The 24,561-nt window shown below is 35.4% G+C and overlaps 1 protein-coding gene across 5 annotated transcripts; it reads left to right on the forward strand.

The window, feature by feature from the left end:
* The first annotated feature begins 8,204 nt into the window (after window positions 1-8,204).
* Window positions 8,205-21,939, forward strand: LOC18443481 (nuclear poly(A) polymerase 4). 5 transcript variants are annotated; one of them, XR_016055735.1, is made up of 13 exons: window positions 8,205-8,318; window positions 8,541-8,618; window positions 9,105-9,212; window positions 12,457-12,519; window positions 12,742-12,903; window positions 15,271-15,384; window positions 15,741-15,803; window positions 15,991-16,320; window positions 16,435-16,599; window positions 17,143-17,480; window positions 18,946-19,511; window positions 21,085-21,164; window positions 21,251-21,939. XR_016055735.1 is itself a non-coding variant. In XM_011628467.3 (13 exons), exons 1-13 carry the CDS (start codon window positions 8,235-8,237, stop codon window positions 21,273-21,275), a joined length of 2,046 nt encoding a protein of 681 aa, XP_011626769.1. In that variant the 5' UTR covers window positions 8,205-8,234; the 3' UTR covers window positions 21,276-21,939. The 5 variants fall into 5 exon arrangements, 4 of the variants coding, with proteins under 4 accessions (XP_011626769.1, XP_088723190.1, XP_006853732.1 ...); XM_011628467.3 differs by having other exon boundaries at window positions 17,273-17,480; XM_088867064.1 differs by lacking the exon at window positions 12,457-12,519 and having other exon boundaries at window positions 17,273-17,480.
* Window positions 21,940-24,561: the final 2,622 nt, after the last annotated feature.

Below are 24,561 nucleotides of genomic sequence, written 5' to 3' on the forward strand. Positions count from 1 at the left end.
CACATTCTCCTATGTCCATATAGGAATACTGGTAGAACAAGAATACCCCAAAAAAGCACTTCAAATTGTTGATTCATCGCCAAAGATGGCTTAGCACCAATAGTTCATTATCCAATGTATCTTTCCGTTTTAATACGCCATCCGAGAGTTATAGATATTTATCAAATCTATTCCTATCTAACGGAATGCTATTGGATCAAATGACAAAGACATTGTTGAGAAAGAGATGGCTTTTCCTGGATGAAATGCAACATTTGATTCATGTAACAGAAAGATTTCCCATTCGTTGGCCAGAGATAAAAGATATGTGGCCATGAAATAGGGATTAAGTGGAAATGCCTAGGTGGTAGAGTCGTGGAAACACTTGTTTATTCCATATTTTAGACCTTAGCTCCACAAAACAATATGCTACCGCTGAAACATAGAACAATTGAAGTCTTAGATCAAAATACTATTTATAGATGGCATGAACTACCTAAATAAGAATATTTGAAGGGCGAACAACCAGAACCTATTACTCGCTACATCAAACAATTTCCATTAATGAAATAAATCTATTGGAAAAGAAATAATATGCATGTCCGATGAAATGGTTGTTGCTAGCTTAGAGTATCTAAACTAAGTTTTTTGGGAACTTGGTGGCTAGGAAATTCAAGTTTTTGAATTGCCCATTTATGGTTTTCAGTTAAATTAAGAGAAATATATTGTGATGCTACGCGAACACATTGTGAACCTAGTCTCGCAAATAAATTGCATGTTTAAGCTGAAAACCTAAGCCTTTTTTAAACAATTATCTTGTACTCCAAATTGGATCACAAAATTTTTAATAAAAATTAAATTTTACTCGAGAACAAATACATTGTGTGCCTGTATGAGCACCATGTAGCAAAAAAGTCAACACAAACAGAAATCAAAAGGGTGGACACCTCATCAAGTGAACACACTTCATATTTTTAATATATTTTTTTACATAGTGCTCCTCAGTGCACACATTGTATACTTTGCTTCCTCAACTAAAATATATTTTTTATTTAAAATTTTAAGATCCACGTTTGAATTCTAGAATATTATTTTCGAGAAAAATCATTTTGTATTTCCTACTTAATTAGGCATTGTATTTGAGAAATTAAGTCTATAACGTGCTCTCATAGGATCCCACTGCTCTTTTGGTTGGTTTGGTTGACGATACAAGTGGGTGGTACAACTTGAAGCTCCAACAACCCCAATTACCAAAAGCAATTAATTCGGAGTTTCAAGTCCGAAACTATTTTCTAGCAAGAAAAAAAAAAGACCTTAGAAGTTTTGAATGGGGGATATTTTTAGGAAAATTACAAAATACAAGTGAAAAATATGAAAATCAGTAATAATTTTTAGTTACCATATTTTCAAAAGTTGTCATATACATTTAAATAAGGAAAAAGTTTATATAAGGTTGCAGCCTTAAAATGTAGAATTATAGATGCACCTCAAAAATCCATCGAAAAAGGATGTATTAATGTTGAGAAAACCTCTAATTGGTCATTTTGACATCAAGATGTGTGAATATGAAAAAAAAAAAATTGAGTCCCAAAAATAGTGCATCTTACAATACATTCTCTAGACCGTCCATTTTCAAGCTTTGATTGATCTACTTGATTTAACCATTTGTGAGTTTAAAATTTTTGACCGTCCATTTTCAAGCTTTTATTGATCTACTTGATTTTAACCATTTGTGAGTTTAAATTTTTTTAATTAGATATGAAAATAGATTTCGAGATAATCCTAATGCTTTTTTTTCACCAAAATTACATGTTATGATACTATTTGGAGTTGTAACTGGATTGCTTAACATTGCAACCTTATAGAAACCACACCCTTTTCAGTAGTATGTTGTTTTCCTTTGAAAAAGGGCTCAATGGGTTAAAACGTGCAACACACATTCTACCACGAGTAATCTACTGAAAATTACACGAAAAATGAAAACTCTAAATTTAAAATCAAAACCATCATTTAAAATCAAACATTCATAGCTTTTAAAAAGGAGCACCTCATCATAAAAATCTGATTTTTATAATGATACAATATATCCAATTTAAGGAGATTTTACATTTGTGTTACATTAAAATATATTTAATGTATAATGCAGGTCTTTTTCCCTTTAGTATTTATATACTATGCGCTCAATCAAACCTTTCGAGTAGCATAGCTAAAAGATTCTATAACATTATCCTTTAGGAATACACTATATATTTGATTTTTTTTAAAAAAAATCTATATTGTTGTATTTTAATCATCCAACACTTTTAGAAGAAAATAAAAAAAAAGTTTTGAGTTTTTAAAATCTGGATTTTTAGATGAGAGACTATTTACTTGAGGGAACATACAATTAATCAAAATATTATAGTTTTTCTATGTTATCTGCTTAATCAAAATATTATAGTTTTTCTTTGGCCATAGATGATGAACATCCAAAGGATCCTATCTTAACTTCTCAATCAAAATATTTTAATTTTCCTTTGGCCATAGTTGAAGAACATCCAAAGGATCCCTAATCTTGTTTAATATGTTCTAGGAGGCTCATATCATACCTTGAATCAGTCTCTTCTGTCTCGCCATGCTTCCAAGAAACCAAGTAGGTTTGTACAGTAGAAATTTTCGATCATAGCAATCAAGTTGCTCCTCCCAAAATGCAGCTATCAACGTAGATGTGTCCAACCAGAAGATTGAGTTGAGCTTGCGGAGCTCAGAAAGTTCATCTGCGAGGCCATTCGCCATATTGTATCTCAAAAATCTAGGACCATGCTTCCTCATATGAAGTTATTTAACGGGACAGTAACTCATGAGCAATGCCTCTCCAAGCAAAGGGAATGAAAATAATAAGGGAACTGCTGAGGCCTCATGGCTACCTTCAAACACCAATTCACTGATGCCTATGGTTACTAATTTGTCCCAATTCTTCTTTCCTTGAGGAATTCTCCATTGTTGGGCTGAGCAGTCGAATATTAGTTACCTTGCTCTATTTTCTGAGTCCCATGTTTGGGAGCTTACTCTGTTACCTGAGTACACAGATTCAATGCTGGTCAAGATCTTGAAATTGCAATTTTGTGTGTTGAACAGTTGAAGTAGAACCCAAAATCTAGCACCTCCAGGTCAAGGAAACTCGAAACAAAGGTGCATTGGCTGGTGGCTGGGTTCACAATGAAAACGACATCCCTCTGCCGATCTATGTAAAGTTCCATGCTCAAGTAGCAAAGATTCCGTTCCCATGGCTTTCGACCATTTTCCTGCACACAAAGTCGTCCGTCCTCTTCGAAACCCGAAGATTTGAACAAAGGAACTTCCTGTCATTCGGGTAGTTGTAGGGGAAGATAACATTTGATTCCAGGATTGGGATATTGATTTGAATGAAGTTTAATATGAAATAACTTAAGAGGATTCTCGGGTAATAAGGGTGCAATTTGTCCGAATAACTTACCCTTTGATTTGAATTCCTTGGACCCCTTAAATTTTCACTGGCTACTTGACCAAATGACATGAAGCTTCACAATATCATTTCATACCCTTCTCAGGTAATAAGAGTGTAATTATTACTTAAGGATCTTGAAGTGAGTCCTTCCGGCTAGAGATATCAACATTTCTTGGTCTCATTATATTTTTTTTTGCATGTACCGAGCCTTTCTCTGTTATTTTCAATTTGTGCAGCCGACCTCAAATAGTTGGATAAGACTTAGATGATGATGATGTTATTTCTAAAATGAATCACCAAATTTCGTAATTGTAAATGTGTCGTTTGTATAGAACCGAGGTCCTAAACAATGAAATTAGAACCCATCTTCAAATAGTGTCGAGAAATGTAGTTTCAATACTAGAAATCTTTGTAATAGCCTTAAAATATATTTCTATCTTTAATTATAAAATTTAAAGCTTAAAAAAGTAGTGTAGATCGAGGAGATCTATGAAAACTTGAATAACTTAAAAATTGATGGTCAAAAAATGCGTTACAAGATGTGTTATTTCCAAAACTTGAAATCTATTTTTTTCTCAAGTCCATGCATCTTGATGTTAAGATGATCAATTTTAAGATATTTGGGCATCAAAACAACCTTTTCTAGTGCATATTATAACACATTATCTAGACCGTCCATTTTCAAGATTTCATATGTAGAAACCACACCCTTTTGATATTGTCATTACAATTATCAGTTACATTTATATGAAACAATTAGTTAGCATATTATATTACTATTACACGAAGTTTTGTAATCTTAAATGTTCAATGGTATACCGAAGCAACCACGTTACCTTTGAACTAATTCTACCATGACACATAGTTACCCGAACTAACTCATATTTTATGGGCTTGTTTGGATGATAGTCAATTTTATTTTTAATATAACTAAAACTATATATACTTTAGATAATATTATTATATTAAATTTTTGGTACATATCTTGTAATTAATACATATAATATAATATAATTATTATCATTTTGGCAATTTGTAGCTATTTTTTGGGAAAATATAAATTTTGAATAAATTATGTTAACAAAATAAATTTTTAAAAATATAAATTTATATGTAAAACTACCTATAATTTATCTCACATAATAACTTGATAAAGTTTAAAGGGTTTTGTAAAAGTACTCTACATATGGAGTATACTCAATATTTATTGGATATTTATTACCCTTATTTTGTAATACAAAATTTTCCAAACAAGAGTAATTTTGGTTAGTAAGAGGGGTCTAATTTAATAAAAATTATTGATATTTTATTGGTAATTAAAAAATAAATAATTTCATTTATAAATGATATCGTTTTCAACTATAGTTAATAATCAATAAATTTTATTTTTATCTTGACTAATTACAGAAAATATTTATAGACAAAAAAGTTTCTACATTGTTGACTGGGGATATCAATTGTCCGAAAATATTGAGTACATTATAGAAATACTCAATAGCGATATAGAGGATTATAATCTAGAAATCATTCATTCTTAGCTAATAAAATATAATTTTAACTACATTATTTACCTACCATAAGTTATATTTTCAGTTTTTTTGTATAGTCTTTTTTTTTTCCTTTATGTTTGCATTTTCAATTATAGTATTTAATGCCATAATTGAAGATATTGAAATTACTTTTATTCATATTAGTAAATTTATTATTTACTTACAAATAAATATTTTTTGAAAGTTGTTGTAATGATATTATTTACTTGTATTATTAAATGTATTATTTACTCATAAGTAAATATTATTTAGAAAAATAATAAAAAGAAATAAAAAATGAGAAAACAAAGAGAACATTATTTTCTTTTAATGAAATTATAGTTTCTATAACATGCGCTATGAGCATAAAAATAAGAGTAGTGTTATTAATGAACATAGAATTATTGTTAAACATAATGACAGTGTCATATTTCAGTTAATCTTATTTGTTTTGTTCTTCCTTCTATTTTGCATTCTCAATTATATTATTTTTAATACTAAATTAATTGAAAGAACATTTACATATAAGTAAATTTTAATTTTGAAAAACAGTCCCATAAATTTCATATTTTCTAATCAAATTCCTTTATTTCAAACATAAAGTGTACTTCTATTTTATTTCATTTTCTATTGGACAAATTTAGTTCAAAGTTGGTATGTATATATTTCACACTATCAACCACTGATAAAAAATATTTATAAAATACCTAGGGGCAGTTTACTAATTTTATTTATTTTATAATATTTGTATATATTTTCTATAGGTGTTTTGATTGTAAAAGCATTGACATATCAAATTTAAGATTGATATAATGTGTAAAAAAATAAAAAAAATAAATTTATATTATCAATGGGACTTATTGTAAACTATGAAATACATGGAACTATTTTTAAAAAGAAAGTATATAATGAGACCATTTATCTTTTGTAAAAGTTGGTCACAATTAATCTCGACCATTGGATGTCAAATCGGGTGGTTGCATTCATTTCATTGACCATGCTTAAAGTTCAAAAATAATTTTCTCGAACTTTATGACACACCTTAGCTATTAAATTTCACATTGGATGATTGTAAGTAATTGTGACATTCCCATACAAAAGGTAAATGGTTTTATTATATACAATCCGATTTTTAAATTAAGAATGTATATAGGGAGACCATTTACTTTTTGTACAAGGTGGTCACAATCAATTTTGACCATTGAATGTGAAATTGGATGGCTGCATTTATTTCAATGACCAAGCTCAAAGTTCAAAATATATTTTTTCGAGCTTTGTGGCATACAAGCTATCAAATTTCACATCAAAAAGTTGTAAATAATTGTGACCTTCCTGTATAAAAGATAAATGGTCCATTATATACAATCCCGGATAAATATTTAATACAAAACATGACTTATATGTAAGTTTTCCTAATTTAAATTATCTTTACTTATATTATAAAATATATTATTTACTTATAGATAAATATTCTACAAAATTTTAATAAATATATTTTCATTTATAAGTAAATGGAAAAGTAGTACATGCATCACGAGATGCGCCTTTATAATAGTGTCCCCTAACACACTAAACATCCATCCTGTACACGGATGTTAAAAAAGCGGTCATCCCACAAAAATTTAAAATCGATGATGTCAAAATTATATAAAAAACTCATATTTTGTTTTTAATTTTTATTTTTATTTTTCAGATTCATCATGGCAGACATATTTTTTCGGAGATCTTTATTCCTTAAAATTTCAAATGCAAAATCTATCTTTAAAATATATTTTAGAGGGAGGACTCATTTAATCAAAGTCATAAAAACCATGTCCATAAATAAATACAATATCAGTAAGTAAATAAATAAATAAATAAATATATTATTTAAGTATAAAATTTATTTATTTATTCTTACCATTTAGGTTTGGATTTGGAAATTGTAAAAAACAAGAAAAATACAAAAACTAGATAATAGAAAGACATAAATGAATAAATATATAAGATTTTTTTTGTATTTACTAATACTAGTTAGATTACGTGCATTGCACGTAAAAATTAAATAAATAATAGTATAAATAATTGTGTAAATATATAGTAAAGAGTACATAAAATACACAATAAATATTTATATAATATTCACATAGAAGACACAAATCCAACAAACATAAGCACATCTCTCTCTCTCTGTATGTATATATATACACACACATTAAACATAAGCACCACCCTCTCTTTGAGATCAAGGATATGTATGTAACTTTTGATTATTGATAATGCATGTAACTCCTCCTATAGTAAACGAGCATCATATAAGAACTCTATAAACGATGCCATTTTTGTCATATGAATTGCACTTAAGAAACTCTATTCTCATGCATTTTCTTTGGAAAATTCCAAAGAGCACAACTATGAACTCATCTCTTCTCTCTCTTTCTTTATCGATGATACAAAAAGGGGATAGAGCCTTTTTTTAAAAATTTAGAATTAACCAAAGAGAAGATAAAAAGAAAGAAAGATTTATTAAAAAATAAAAAAGATAAATGAAGTAAAAAGGCCATGTGTCAAAATAATAAAAGAAGATTAATGTAAAAAAAAAAAACAGATGGATAAAACCCAAGTTTAAAACGAAAAACGAGATAAATATCGACGTAGATTTTTCCTATATATAGATATAGATTATTCAATTTTCCGACATTGGAAACGACTTTTCTCATATCTTTTTCTTTCCTTTGTCTTTTACCTCTCTCTCTCTCTCTCTGAAAACCGCTTCCTCTCTTCGGTGGTTTTAGGGTTTGGACCTTTTCTCCCTTTAGGTGGTTTTGGGGGGTCAGGGCATCCAGTCGCTAAACCTCTTATTGTTTTCTGGTCCTTCTTGGCCTTGGAGTTTCGCGTTTTCTTCTTTCCTGTTAACTTTTGAGGGTTTGGATTTGATTCTTGCTATATCTATTGGTTCTAGGGTTTGGACCTCTGAGGATAGCGAACAGGTGGTTTTAGGGCTTGGAATTCTGCGAATTGCAGGGCTGGTTTTTCTTGTGTGGCGGATTTACAGTTTCTTGGTTTGGACGGCGTGGATCTCGTCTGGTATGGTCAATGGAAGGGAGGGATCGTGATGGCCCGTGAGGCTCGTTCGTGGGGGATCTGAGTGGATCTTCTTGTGCAAGAAGCGAGATTTGGGGGTTTTCCCTGGTTTTTTGTTCGTTCTTGGTTTTTTTTTTTTTTCTTGTTTCTCATTCGCTTTGAGAGGGGGACAAACGTGAAGGTCTCTGGTATTCAAAATGGTGGAGTCGAAGCAGTTGGAGGCAATCTCCGTTGCTGGACCAACCGAAGCTGATCGTCAGAGGACCTTGGAACTTGAAAAGGTATCAATCTAAAGATTGTTAATTATTTTCTCTTTTAAATTTGTTGTTTTGGACATGCGTCTTCTTATTTTTTTCTTTGGTTTGATTGCTTCGCATTTGCCCTCTGATTCCGAGCGTTCTTGATGTGAATTTCTCTCTTATTTAGTACTTTTGTTTTTAAGTTTTATGTTTTAATATTGTTTCATGTTTTCATTAATATTTTTTTGTGTTATTTTTGTAAAGTATCTCATTGAGGTGGGCCTATATGAGAGCCAGGAGGAGGCAGCGAAGAGAGTTGAAGTTCTTGCTCAAATTGACCAGGTATTGCATAGTTTTAATTTTGTTTTGTTGATTTATTATCCTGGTATTTCTTTGGGGAGGAACCAATATCAGTTATAGTTATCATTCATGGTGATGAAAGAATCCTTTTTTTTTTTTTTTTTCATTTAAGGGGTTGGGGAGGTGGTGTTAGGGGCAATGATATTTTGAATTACATTTAAAGATCATGTAGTTTTGTTTAGATTTTGCTGCCATTCTTGTCAGGTCAATTGTTCTTTAAAACAAACGCTAATAAAGTTGATTGAAGGGTGGGGCATCTGCATCTTACAGTGCATATGCACTGTTGTGATTCATGTTTTTATCTGGGGAATATTGATGGGGCCATGTTAAGGGAATGGTTTTTTGTCTTCTTTTCTGTTTTTAGAGCTCTTTCTCATGTGACTGTGGTGCTTCTTTCCTATATCTCTGGGTTACTACCAAGAACCTCACAATGTTTCCATTGATTTGCCTTTTGTTATTTTTATGCAGATTTGCAAAGGTTGGGTCAAACAGCTAACACGTCAGAGAGGCTATACTGATCAGATGGTGGAGGATGCTAATGCCGTAATATTCACTTTTGGCTCATATCGTTTAGGGGTAAGGGTTGGGTTATTTTTTCATACAACTATCTGAAATGATGTCCTTTCTGTAATTAAGTTAGCAGTTCTGCTGGTTGTTCTCTACATAGCTATATTGTGTCATGAGAGATGTAATGACCACCCTATTTTGGTTGGACTTTTTTTGGTCAAGTACTCAAGTTGATGATTGTGTGTTAATATAAATTTGTGTGATGCAAATATGTGATTATATTGGATTGATAGATGTGCTCTAGTATTTCCTCTATAATATGGTCAGGTACGTCATTATTATTAGTATTATTTTTTTTTGAAAAATAATGTAGGTAGTTTTTTTTTTTTCTTTTGAAAAATAATGTAGATAAAAAAGAAAAACATAGCCACCAAGTTGCACCGAGTTTCGTTGAAATGTTAAGAGAGTGTGCCCTGACAATAGTTTCTTTCGTGCATGACCAAAAATTTGTCACCCTGTTGACGATTTACAAATATTGGCCACATAAGTCTCAAAATGCATGTATACTGAATTTCGTTCTTCATATCAGAGTTTAAAAGGATTGAGGTGAGGTGGCTTTTTTTTTTCTGCTAAAGATAAGGCCATTTGAGGATGATTTCCTTTGATTATAGGGTTTCAGAGTGAAGGTCGACAGATTGGGTTAGAGAGAGGAAGGCTGTAGAGAGAGAGAAATTAGGGTTTGCGTGTGATGTATATACCTTAACGACTGTAAATGGTTCTTCCTCTATTGGTGATAGTGATGAAGGTGATGATGTGGTTATAGGAGGACGAAGATGGCTAAAGAGGGAAAGTGGGGCAGGCGAGGGGAAGGCTGTAGAGTGAGAGAAATTCGGGTTTGGGTGTGATATATATATCTTAATGAATGTAAATGGTTCTTCCTCTATTGGCGATAGTGATGAAGGTGATGATGTGGTTATGAGGAGGAAGAAGATGGCTAAAGAGAGAAAGTGGTAAGGTTACGGTGAAGAGGTTGGAGCTATCAAATATAGAGTTTTACTCGTGCTCCACAGACTGGGGGTTTTAGAACATGACAAAATAGGGAAAGTTTTTGGGCGTACACCCCTCTTGAACAGAAGGTCTGTATTCCATGTTGCAACTTTCCTTCCCTATCCCTTAAAGTTGGCTGCCCTTTGGGTGGGGCCCCTTGATATAAACGGGGGCATACCATGTACCTTGGACAGCACAAGCTGGTGTGCGTCTATTTAGAAATCATGTGGGGCTCAATTGTAAATTTACTAAAAAATTGTAGGATATCATTAAAAATGTCATGCAAGGTCCTTATGTAAATTATGCTTAATATAATTGCCCCATAATACAATTGATTCGAGAAATATATTCTCTAATCAATTTGAAGTACAATGACTTGTTAAAAATAGACTTTGGTTGAAGATTAATGCTAGCATGGGATGTTAAACTCACTGGTGTTTGGATCAAGGTCCATTCCCAAACTTAACTACATAAAGCAAGTCTGATCCAAAATATTAATGATTGTCTTCAAGTGGTGGAGGGTCATGATTATTGAATCAAAGCTCAGCCTTTACTCAGTATAACGAATTGCTAGGCATGGTATCATCCTTTACTTAGTACAGTGAATTTCTATGCATGGAATGTTTGAGTTTGAAGGTGCCACACCTAAGGACTAACAATATGACTGCCCAATTGCTATGTATGTGGTGCACTCTAAACTCATGTCTAGGTGACATGCCATGATGAGACTAAAACTTCTTGTTTAGGACTTATATCCTCTTTGCCATGTGCTATGATGACACACACACACACCGCACATCATCATCATCATCATCTAAGCCTTATTCCAATTATTTGGGGTTGGCCATAGGTTCAGGATTCACAATAAGATGTGGTAAAGTTGTATGCTAGCTGCCCACATAGTGCAACCTACCTCCATTACCTGGGCTTGGGGCAGGTTAAGGGAAAGTTTGAAGTCCTCGCCCTCATTTAGATCATATATAGAAATTAAGGTGTTGAAGGCCACACAAAACCCAACTGATTTGTGTTGTCGAGGATGTGAATAGAGCCATCTAGTTGATTGGACTGTTCAGAAGATTTTGGTCACGGCTCCCAAAAACTAGGTTGAGATGTGTAGCCCACTCTATATTCCCTTAGGGTTCTTCTTCAGTGGTACTCAAATCCTTGATAATGCCAATTCTAGATAGGAAGACCATTTGGTAGTTCCATGATACTAAATTGTATATTTGATCCAGCGATGAAAGCGCCTGATTATTTGAATTCGTTTGACCTTAAAGGGCTCTAACTGGACTACATTTTATGGACATCATTTTGGGGTTTTAAGATCTAAATTGATTTTTCCACCCTGGGAATTGGTCCCAAGTTAAGGAATATTTTAAACTTTTGATGTCATAATATATCTAACAAGGTGTTTTGCTTGCAACACCAGATGGATAACTTGGTATCGAGAGACTCTATTAGACTGCCCTTCTTATATGCCGTCTATGGTAAAAGGCAGTAAAGGCGAGTTCCCACTGCCCACACTTTTTTTTTTAAAGCCCTGGCCTCTCTGCCCCCCCATCCCCCCAACACACACACACACACACACACACACACAAAAAACCACCAACAACTCCCCTGGTTCCCCTTGGACTCATATTTGCTCTCTCCACATATATGAAGCTGAAACAGAGAAATACTTGGGCCAATTTTTTACACACACGGATGCATATGCTTTTTCTCTCTCTCACTTTACATACATTGAAAAAATAAGAGCACCTAGGTTTTTGATGCGAGGCCTCGCACCCACTCTCCTCTCTCTCTATATATGTATATATTGGTATGCATGTACGTGTGTTTGTATCTATATCTATATATACATATATATATATTGCCCCGGATGGGGGATGTGGGTGGGCGCCCACCTAGGTGGCCAGGTCCCCAAACCACCTGTGCAGGTACCTTTAAGGTCAAACGAATGGAGATGTCTTCCTGTCAGTATAAAAATAAAAATAAAAATAATAAAGAATTGCTAACCCACTACTAACAGGTACCTTTAAGGTCAAACGAAAGCTGCTAACAGTTTAAAAAATTGCTAAACCACTACTAACAGTAAATGTTCAAAAAAAATAAAAATAAAATAATAAAGATTGTGGCCCTTGAAAATAAAGTATCTTGTATGTTTTGTCGATCGATGTAAGCATATTGAGCTTATAGTGGACAAAAGTAGTAGCAAACATTTTTTGGGCTATCCTGATGTTTTAACATCTGCAACTGTGGATATCAGGTTCATTGTCCTGGGGCAGATATTGATACCCTTTGTGTTGGCCCGTCTTACGTGAATCGGGAGGTGAGATTTTGTTGGAATCTTGTATTCACTTATTTAAACTTGTGATGGCCAGATTATTTTCTTGGTGGACTCCTTGCTAGGAGGAGTTGAAAGTTTGAGTTGTAGACTTCTTATTTTGTCTGCTTGAGTTGAAATGGTGCATATTCTTTTTGAGGCCTTAGAAAGATATTGTTGAATTTTATTGAAATGTAGAATCCTTATTTCGGCTTTCCCCCCCTGCAGGAAGATTTCTTTATTATTTTGCATGATATACTCGCTAGCATGGAGGAAGTGAGTGAACTGCAGCCAGTTCCTGATGCGCATGTCCCAGTAATGAAATTTAAGTTCAATGGGATATCAATTGATCTACTCTACGCCAGCATATCGCTCTTGGTTGTTCCAGAAGTGAGTTGAAGTTGAAGACAGTAGTTTTGTAGTATTATGGTCCGTCTGTCATGTATGATTGATTTCTTTCTTGATTTCTGTCTTTGGGATGGGATGGATGCCTTATGGGTGTGAGAATGAGTTTCTACCGCTGTTTTTATGTCTATGGTTTGTTCTAGAATGTTAGATTTTTTAGCAAATAGTGTTGCTTCAGGAATATGCCAGGGTGTTAGTTTTATTTCTTTGCCCTTTTTTTTTTGTGTGCTTCGGTGTTCTTGGTCTTAATTTGAGTATTATTTGGTGCTTTATTTGTGCAACAATGGTATCATCATCAGAGCCTTTTCCCAACTATTTTGGGGTCGGCTAGAAGGTTTTCAATTGCGTATATCTGGTGCTTTATTGCAAGGTCAAATTGCATGTAACTTTGAGAAGTTTCGGGAGGTAAGTTTGCTTTGATTGACTAAAAGGTTTTCAAATGATGGACTGCATTTACTGAAGTGTTATCATTATGTAAAAAACTGTTCGATTCAATTATAAGACATTTAATCAATAATCTAATTTCGTTTTATGATAGTGCTTTTGATGCTTGTTATATCTAGTCTTCAAGCTAATCACTACTGTGATGGGTGTGAGTCTACAATTGTAGTTTTGAGCTGAAACTATTGTCCGATTAGGTGAAGGTTCAGCCCATGCCTGGCAAAAGAAGATAATGGTAACATGATATCTACATCTTTAGATGTTTCCTTAACTGTCCTCCATAAGATCAGTAAATTACTAGCCTCTATACTGTTTTTCATGGGACCATTCGGCGCTTTGATCTAAAGTAATACAATGTCATAAATAATCACACTTCAAAAGTCAAGACATGTGATGGCTTTCATCAAATCTATCCTAAGCTTTTGAATACACATGTTTCATCCTTTAAAGGCTCTTGAGTATGCAAGTCTATGAATTTATCTACATTTGAGCTTGAGTCATCTACTTGAATCCCTTAAAGATCATGTTAGCTGTGACTTTGTCCTACAATCTCCTAAACAAAGCAACTCAGCATTTTATTCTACTTGTAATGGAGACTTCCTTGAATGGATGCTTAGTGGACTTCATCATTAGGCTTTTGAAACTGATCCAGGTACACAAGAAAAATAAGACCATTTCTGTAGGCGTTCCTCTGTATCGATCGAGTTGTTCTGGCTCCTGGGATGAGCTCAACTGGGTTAGGGCTCTTGGTTTGGTCCTTTGTGACTTGTGGGATGCTCCAAAGTGAATAGGTTCTTCAAATAGAAGATTGGGTGCACGATCACCAGTTCACCCCCAATATTTTCTGATTGCCACACTCTTTATCTACATGCTATTCAGTGGAAAATTTGTAGCACCTTTCAAGATTTACAAGCTTGATGCAAGAGGGAGAAGTAATGTTGGTAGACCTTTTCGAGGGTCACACTCCTGGAAGAAACTAGGTCAAGTTTGGATACTGGCTGGCCCTTAAACAAGCGAAATGGTCTGGCTCTAAAAGTCTTGATCTAGGTGGCTTAAAGGTTGGGCATGATACTGCTTTCTTTCTATAAACTGCCCATATGAGAAGAGGCAATTCTATCTTAAGATATGGTTGCAATACCGATCATTGGAACAAGGTGGGGAAAGACATTTTCAGCCTTGCCTGCAGAGTATTATTGTTGTAGTTTTTCTAGGTGTAGGAGTGGCCTATTTCTTTTAGTCAGAATGTGAATGATAGGATACTTAGTGGGATCTTATGTTTGATAAGCATGTAACTCGTGCAAATATCTTCATGGTGGGTAGGGACTGCAATCCAGAGTTTTTTGTTTCAGGTTTTCTGGGGTTCCATTCCAACATGTTTCATGCACTGGTTTAGAGAGTTACAAACATTTGTCTCAATGACCTGGTCAAAGGTAAAAAAACCTAGTGAAAGTCCTTCCTTCTCAGACTCCATGAAATCCTGCTGTTAGTTGTCTCTCTCAAGTGGCCTTAGTGAAGTTTCTATCCATCTATATATTTATTAAAGGAGCCACCCTAAACCCACAGGCCTTGAAAAGATCTTTCTCTGCCTTCAGTTTCTTTTATCAGGGTGGCTTCCATTAAGATGTTTTCAAGAATGTTGTATTGGATGGTGTTCTTCACATTGAGAGCATTCCCAAAAAGGAAAAATATTGGCTAGGCCGACTGTTGATGGGGGGTTTGATGTTGGGGAGGGAAGAGAAGTGTGTAATATTTCGTGTTTTTGTTCTGTTTGCCTTTCTAGCTCTTATTTCTAATATTGCATACGAGTTCTGCCTTGCAGCTGAGTGCCTTCTTTCCCTTTGCTTTTATGTTCAACAAGCTGTGTATCTTTTAATATGCCAGCCTTTTATTCCTTGCACAATCATGGTGCAGGATGTGGATATTTCACATGGATCGGTGTTATACAATGTTGATGAACCCACTGTTCGAAGTCTTAATGGCTGCAGGGTTGCTGATCAAATACTTCACCTTGTCCCCAATGTTGAGGTGATTCGTTGAGAATGAGTAGAACTGTGAATAATTTATGCATTTTCCTGCCCCCCACCACCACGACCACTGCCACCACCCTCACCCTTATTCCTCTTGTTTGGAGGCACTTGTTCTCTCTCTCTCTCTCTTTTTGTTTGGAGGGGGGGGGGGGGGGGGGGGGTGTGGTCGTGGTGCAGCTAGATAAGGGAAAGGGTCCCCCACCTGCGCTAGGGATAGAACTCAAGGTATCATGTTATGGCACTCGTCACCCTGACCAACTGTGCCTTGAGGCCATTCCTTCTACAGGCATTACGGTGATATTTCTTGTTTGCATGTGGTGTTTTCTTATTGTTTCCTAAATTTGTGATTTATAGCACTTCCGCACGACACTTAGGTGCTTGAAGTTTTGGGCAAGGAGACGTGGTGTTTATTCTAACGTAAGTTTCACAGAGTCCTCACTTCTTCAATTTTGTCTGCATTTGTATATTGACCTTTTCTTGATCTGTTACCAGTATATAAAAGCATATGCTTCTTGTCTTGTTTGTACCAGTTTCCTGGGCTTGCGTTTTTTCCCATCTTTTCCTGCTTTGTTCTTCTTGTTGGCTGATACTCTGATTTGTTTAGGTTACTGGATTTCTTGGTGGAGTAAATTGGGCTCTCTTGGTTGCACGTGTGTGCCAGCTTTTTCCAAATGCTGTACCTTCTATGCTAGTGCCCCGTTTCTTTAGAGTTTACACGCAGTGGCGCTGGCCAAATCCTGTAATGTTGTGTGAAATCGAAGAAGATGAACTAGGATTTCCTGTTTGGGATCCTCGTAAAAATCCTCGCGACCGAACACATCACATGCCCATAATAACACCTGCATATCCATGCATGAATTCCAGCTACAATGTTTCCACTAGCACACTGAGAGTTATGATGGACCAGTTTGAAAAAGGGAAAAAGATATGCGAGGTTTTCATTTATTTTTCCTTGCTTTAATGATTTTTTAGTTTGGTATTTTTTACTCTTTCTACTTAACAATTTTCTCCATTGATGGCCTATTTGTCAACTATTCTTAATCTGCAGGAGATTGAATTGAACAAAGCTCACTGGAGTGCTTTATTCGAGCCCTACCTCTTTTTTGAGACATATAAGAACTTTTTACAAGTTGACATTGATGCAGCAGATGCTGATGATTTGCGAGCTTGGAAGGGCTGGGTAGAATCCCGTCTGAGACAGCTGACTCTTAAGGTGCATTTCCTCTGATTGTTTATAAGCACAAACATGCACACAAACTATTTTTGGCATGTTCATTCGGCTGCCACGCATTGGGTGATTTCATTTTGGGTGGATGATTTCATAAACTGCTGGGAACATTATCTTTTGCTCCCATGTGTGATGTTTACTGTAGCATACAGTTTTTTTTGAGTAAAACATAAGCTGCAATGATACATAATCTAGACATGGTTTATGAGCAGCATTTGTTTGTGGTTGGCTTTAACTAAATGTAAGGAATGTGTCCTTATTTTGTCGCATGTTGAAATGATAAAGTTTTTCTTTGCATATTATTCGAGGGATTTTTTGATGTGGTACCAACTCGTTTTAAAATAGAATTTTTTTTTCTTTTGATAAAACCAGACAATGGTCCACATAAATTCTGCTTACTAACAATCTTTTATGTAGAGATAACCTTTTTTTTCTTGCCATTATTTACTGTTTTTTTATTAAAAAGTTGTTACGTTGCTTGTATTATGCATTATTGTCTCATATATTCTGAGAAGCTTGTTATTGTAGGGGAATAAATGATCTTTCGTCCCTTCAAATTTGTTTCAACCGATCAATAGGGGAAAATCACCAAAAAAAACAAAAAAGAAGGAAAATAAGTAATTGCAACTAACACGCTCGTGCAAGCTTATGTTCTCAGATAGAACGTGACACATTGGGGAAGCTGCAGTGCCATCCATACCCTAATGAGTATGTGGACAAGTCCAAACAGTGTGCACACTGTGCCTTCTTCATGGGTCTGCAGCGGAAGCAAGGGGTGCATGTTCAGGAAGGCCAGCAGTTTGACATAAGAGCCACGGTCGACGAGTTTCGTCAGTCTGTCAACATGTACATGTTCCGGAGACGAGGTATGGATTTTGCTTTTCAGAAAATTCATTTGAGTCCAGGGGTAGGTGGCTTCGAAATTGGGGTCCAACTTTTGGCGAGTCCTTCGGTTCTTTCTGTTTTTTCACTTTTGCCACTAGTTATACGTGCCAATAATGTACTGAAATTATGTTTTAGTGATGTGCAGAGATTTGGAAAGTTGGACGATACATTTTTATTGACATTGCCATTTTCTGTTGAACAATTGTTTCATGCGGGCTGGACCGCATTTGTACAATATGCGGTCCAGAGGTATAAAGCGTCCATCTTAAAGATGGATGCAAATAGGTGGTCCATCTAAAAACAATTGTAACTAATGGTCGAAATGTTTTCTTAATATAATTATTATTACTAGTTTTCAAAATATATTTATTTATTTATATTCATGATCTCCATGTTAAAGATTGTATATTCTTTAAAAATTAGGATCAAATTATATTTAAAAATAATTTATTTCCAGGCCTGCATTTCTACATGTGTGGGCTTTGGCTGCATGCTAATCGTGTCCTCTTCTGTTTTCAGTTTTTCAATTAGTGTGTTAAAAATCGAATTGGTTGGAAGAACTGGTAACCCACTGGTCCTGAGCCCATTCACCGGTTTTCAAATTGCTAAGAACATGTGGGATCCGGTACAAAGCGTGGGTGTGAGGCCTGGAGCCTCGGACTGGTATGGCACCAGTTCCTAGACGGCTCGGGCAGTTCCAAGCCTCCCAATTTCACACCTAACTGTAATAGTTCTATGGGTGATTATAACCTTTTTGTACCAATTGTAGACAGTCTAGTTGTATACTTCTCCAAAAAGAAAAACTTGACAAGATTGTGAACTAGAAAAGGTAAACACTGTAGTTGTACACTTTACCTAAAAGAAAAACTAAAACATTAACTTCTGAAAGGACTTTCCCACTTAACGTTTTAGTCTGCGTCAAACCTCTTACCATTCAAAATGTACCGAAATTATGTTTTATTAATTTGACTTGCAACAGAAGAAATATTCAAATTTAAACAAGAAGATATATAATGGAATAGATTACAATAGCATCCTTTTTCTTAATTACCAGAAATACCTCCTTTGAGATTTTTCTGAATAACAAAAACTTTCAAATGTTCCACACTTTCCTAAAAAGAAAAACTTGAAAAAATTGTTAACTTACGGCAGGACTTGCCCACTTAACCTTTTAGTTTGCGTCTGACCTCTTACCATTCTAAAATGTTCTTAAATTATGTTTTAATAATTTGACTTACAACAGAAAAGAAATATTCAAATTTTAAAAAGAAGATATATAATGGAATAGATTACAATAGCATCCTTTTTCTTAGTTACCAAAAAGATGTACTATGAAATTTTTTCTGAATAGCAAAACTTTCAAATGTTCGAAAGGAACAACTAGAAATTGCCATCTCAAATTGTTGTCCAGTATCCATAATTCCACAAAACTAATTGAACTTGTAGGTATGGACATCCGCGTGTCTCATGTCAGAAGAAAACAGATACCATCCTATGTTTTCCCTGAAGGGTACAAGCGGGTCCGGCCCTCGAGGCCTCTAAACACCACACCTGAAAGGAGCCCTCAAGGTAAAGATGATGAATCCGGGGCAGCCGTGGTCGAGCACAAGCTAAAGAGGAAGTTAGATGCTTCTCTTAACCCTTCTAGGCTAGAGAAGGGGGCATCTACTAGCCCTGAAACTTGTTCAAGTGATTCTTCAAGGCTCGAGAAGAGGGCTTCAATTAGTCGAAGCACCCCATCTAAGCCTCTCCTTTCTTGTTCACCCGAGGAGAGCAGCATGAAGTCGAGTGTGACATCTCAAGGGAGTTTGACGGAGGAGGTGGGGTCCGACATGGCGGCTGTGGGACCCACGGGAGTTACCATTGATGAAGTGGATGCGGTGGCGGTTGTGGGTTTGGAGAGCGGTGGGGCTTCAGAGACAGACAGCAATGATCCTGGCTTGGAAGAGGCAATGGTGGAGAATTTGACGGGAGCTGCCGCGTTTCAGAGTGGCCTCATAGAAGAGTTAGAAGTATGCATTTTAACCTTTATTTTCTCTTTTACTTGTTTTGTGACCATATTTTTGATAGAGCCTAAATAAGGGAATGGTGTGTGCTATTGGAGCTCAACCGTCGTTGTGTGCCTATGGGAGCATAACCGCCATCTCAAGTCTTACTTTTGAGGTGTGTGGGGACCTAAACCCAAATCATTCTCTTCCACTCCTGAATGGTCAACAAAAGTAATTGATTTGGGGCTCCAGTTCTACCACTGGCTCAATGGATGTTGAACTTGGTGCTTTGTGGATGCTCCAAATCAAATCTTATTTGGACAAGATTGATTTGGTGGTTGGTTTCCACACACCTCTAGAGTGGTTTTGAGGCGTGGAGCCCCGGTGTTGTATTTCGGGGGAGCACATCGTCATTTCCCATACATGGATACATTTATGTATGCTGAATGTTGAACCAAAAAGGGTGATGCATGCTACATGTCTCACCCCCTTTTCTAGTCTCACTAAAGCTTCGGGTTTGGTGTTGGCCACTCCATAGTTTTTTGCACAGGCAAAAACATAAAATTACTCCCTTATGGTGGAGTAAGTTTGATTGGCTGGCACATTGGTTGCACCCACATTAGTAATTCCGACGTTTGTTGTACTCATGTGTCCTAATGGAGTTTACACATGGCATCAGAGCAATCAAAATGCCCCGTTGCTAGGGGGTAATTTTTCGGTTTTTCTTGTTGAGTTAATGCAATTAACCCCGGATAAGTATACCAAGTGACTATTTACTTTTAATACGAGGTCACAATCACTCGTCCATTAGATCTTGTTTTGGGTGGGTGTAAGTGTGTCATTGACTAGACGTAAAGCTCAAATTTTTTTTCTCTAACCTAGTGACGCACCCTAAGCCATCCAATTGGACATATAAGGGCTAGATGGTAATCGGTCTTACTGTATACTATCCCATTAGCTCCACAAGAAATTGATTTGCAGTAGACGGTGAATACTTGTTACCCAATTTTTTAGAAACTGTGTGTGCGCTCGATCTAAGGGTAATTTAATGTCCTTTTTGAATATTCCTCCTAGATTTGATGGAGCTAAAGAACTGCATTTTTTTTATATGTTTTATTTTTTCAATTTTTTTTTTTTTTTCATTTTTCAAGTTCAAATTTAAAACATATGCAATATGAACCCAGGTAATGACTTTCTATGGCTTCATGTCAGTAAGTAGATTTGTATTACAAGCTAGTACATATTCCTTGCTGGTATTTTGCCCTTGCTGCTTTTTTTCTATCTTGTCCTTTGTATTTGACTGGTTACTGCATAACTCGTTTGGAGAGATTGACAAACTTATTGTGGAGTATGCTAGTTGGAGAGTGTGACAAACTTCGCTCAATGGGTAGTGTATTTGCACTGAGAACACTTATTTTCCTGTTTCATGATCTTGGTGATGATGGGTGCGATTACTTAATGTCTGATAAGTTGAAAACTTGATGAGGGTAGAAAGTGCTGATAGATTGTATTATCTGGAAGGGGAAAATAGTTGATTTCTAAACTTGAGCTTTGGATGTGATTGCATGTTAAATTATTATCATGTTTGATTATGAAGCCGGATGTGGCTTTGGGAAGGGTTCTCAAGGCTCGGAGTGGAGTGAATTCGAAGGCCTCTGTGCAGAAACCTGTGATAAGGCAAGTCCCTAAAACGCCATCGCATCTATGAATAAATCTTTGTTCCATGTTTATTTTTATGCTGTCGAAATTGCTTCTTTTTGCAGATTAAGCCTTACATCAACTGCTTGAGCTTTTCTCCTGCTTGTCCCCTTCTTGGGAAACCATGTAAGTCCAACGCTAACTTTTCTGAACTCATGGAAATTTCTCCTGCAAGTTGTGCCCCCAGAAAAAAAAAATAAAAGAAGAAAGAAAAAAAGAAAAAGAAACTAGAAAAAAGGAAGAAAAGAGGGAGAAAAGCGGAGAGGAAATCAAAGAAAATTGGAGAAGGGTGCGCTTAAGGAAGGAGAAAGCCCGCTATTGTTTGGAATGGTTAGATTCTTTTACTACGCTGGCTCTTCTGATTCTGGTATTCAGGCTCTTTCATCGATGAAAAAAATGTGTGGAAATTGGATGTACGCTTGTGTACAGAGGTGGCTTTCCATGGTTTCCAATTTGTTCAGCTGCAGAGGCCACGCAACGAGAGATTTGTTTGGGTCCTAACAGAGGTTATTTTTATTAATCATATGTATTTGTAAGTATTTTAGAGAGCTTTTAGGGTTTGAGTGTGCTTGTGTCCTAGTATGGAATTTTAGGCAAGTTTCAGATTGTTATTTAGGACAGATTTGGTCTAGATCAGGGTCTTACTTTTCATTTGTAGGTTTTCAGGACATGGAACGTCAAAGACATGTTCGTTTTTTCTTTTTTGGTTGATTGTAATACATTGAACAGATTAACATAATTGTTCTTGTAAAAATGAGTTTGCTGTTCTTTTGTACGTGACTCTCTCTCTCCTATTTCTATAATTTGTGAAGCCCTGCAGTCCCTCTCCATTTAATCATCAATGATGCATGTGCAGGATCTCAGTATGAATGCGCTCTCCCTCACTCAGATTTAAACTCTAATTCGTTAATTATACCAAAGATGTTGGTCTCTCTCACTCGCCCTCGGTATATATATATATATATTAGGGACAAATCAGCAGCCCCACAAACAATGACAGTTATGGCAGTTTGAAAACCTTCAAATCGGTCATCTTGGCTTTGACTATTAGTATGTACTAGTAGTGAAAATAAAAGCAGCACTTCACGCCTAAAAAATATTGTATATTGTAAGGTGTCTAAATCGTCTAATTTGTCCAAAACAATAGTATCTACGGATATGCAAGATCTGGGATTTTTTTTAACGTCAAATTTTATAATGGGTGTTGGAAATTGATTTTAGAACTATTATGGAGATTTCAATGCCCAAGGTGCATTTAAGCGAGAATTTGAGTTGGGGCTCTTTGTTTCCATAACAATGCCCACTGCGCAATTTGGAATGGCATCCATGGTGAGTTTAAATTGTGCCTGCCCCAGTCTCCGATAAAAGGATGCGTGATTACGACTAATGCCCTTGATGAGTCGGGCAGCCAGCCTTTAGTAGACTCGGGGGGCGTGGTCCACTTTCTACATGTGTTTACCTTTAACCCCAAATTTTAACTGTACCATTCTAACACTCCTAAATTTTACCGACCTTTTGGAGACCATGTTAAGACTCTCTCTGCTAGAATTTTATGAGCAGAAAGAAATCTTCATAGATGTGTGCTTACTTTGTTTGTAGCCAAAGCTTCAAGAGTTGCTCATATTGTTTATTTGGAGCTACACGGAAGTAGTATTTTTTTTCTTTAACATCTTATGTTTATGTAAGAAAATTACTTTCTTTCTCACTCCCTCGTATAAATTTTCATATTCATGCTTGAATTTATTTACAATTTTCATGTTTTATTATATATCATAAATTGTAATTCTTGAAAAAGAAAATTGGAACTCTTTGCTGCGGGTATAGAATTACAGTCTTTACATTTAAAGTTGATCTGTAGTTTTGAGTGAACAACACAATTCCTACTTGTTTCTTATACACCTCATGTATATGCAAGTTTATTAGTTTGCACAAGCATAATAATAGGTCCTTTGGCTTTTTTCAAAGGTGGTGATCGCAATTCCAATATCATTTTTCTTTTTACCTAGTTTGTGGAGTGTGCCCGAAAGGCATTGGGGCTGTCACAAACGCAGAGACGTTGTCCCTATATCTCGACATTTTGGGTGAATTTAGCAATCTATAAGATGTCACAAGAATTTGAGTTAAATTGTAATGGTGCTATTCTCTTTCATAAGCTAAAACAATAAGACTTTGAAATATTCATTAGGATTGCCTATGAAGAAATTTGTTAGTGGTGGGGGAATGGTAGATCTAGAAGCCTTGAGCAAGACTCTTCCTCGTAGAATCCATTAAAACGATCGTGAGCATTACGCTGCGGCACATACTTTTTGCTTTGTTGGCGAACTCTTTCTTGAATAAGAAGGAAAAGAAAAATGCGTTTCTAAAATATTTACAGTTTAATTTTTTTTTTCTTACCCCACTTAAAAATGTTTTAAAAGGGAACAAAGAAATTTAGAAAGGAAAATAAAGATCCACATGATGAGAGGTATAAGTAGCCGTTGAGGGGCTACACTTGGTAATTCTCTCTCTACAAGTGTTTCTCTCTACTTCCTTCAAGTGGCTATATATGGGAAAGGTATCGGAAAAGCTTAGGCACCTTGTACGAGCTTGGCGTGAGTCAAGTTCAAGAATCTTTTGCACATGGAGGTCACAATCATTCCCATTCATTAGATGTCAAATTGGATGGCTTAAGGTGAGTCACGAAGTCTGAGAATTGTTTTTTGGAACTTTGTATGTATTTAATGACACTTTTATAACCACCCATTTTGAAATTTAAGGCATTGATTGTGATCTCCATGTACAAATGATAAATGGTCTCTTTGTAGACAAACCCTTATTATTAAGACCTGAAATCTATTTTTTCTTTCATATATATGTATATAGAGGTCAAGATGATCAATTGAAAGGTTTTCCAATACCGAAACAACTTTTTCTGATAGCTTTGAGGTGCAATGTTACTTTTATAGTATAAAGTTTGACACTTTACGTAAACCTTTTTCAAAAAAAGAAAAGAAAAAGGATCACAAACTTATTATGGATTCTAGAGTATACTACTCAAAATGAAACATCTACATATACAGACAATATGGCTCCAAGAGACATATTGGCTTGTCGGTAAGTGCTTGCCTACATGATTATGGCTTCATAAAAGGAGTCTTATGTTTGTTAGAGGTTGGGTCGGTTTGGTGATAATACATTAATTGCATTTCAAGGAATAAGAGAGAGAGAGAGAGAGTGTGGGTGTCTATGTTATCTCTAGAACATTTGACTTATGGAATTTGTATTGGATGGGCCATTTGGATTTGCATATCCTTGGTTATTGCTTCTTTTCTCATTAGTGGGATAAGATCTTGACCTTCACTGGAGACTGATTGTCAACTCAAGGGTGCAATTTTTT

The sequence above is a fragment of the Amborella trichopoda genome, chromosome 5 (genome assembly GCF_054954075.1).
Source record: "Amborella trichopoda isolate Santa Cruz 75 chromosome 5, AtrichopodaSantaCruz75HAP2 v2.0, whole genome shotgun sequence".
Classification (NCBI taxonomy): domain Eukaryota; kingdom Viridiplantae; phylum Streptophyta; class Magnoliopsida; order Amborellales; family Amborellaceae; genus Amborella; species Amborella trichopoda.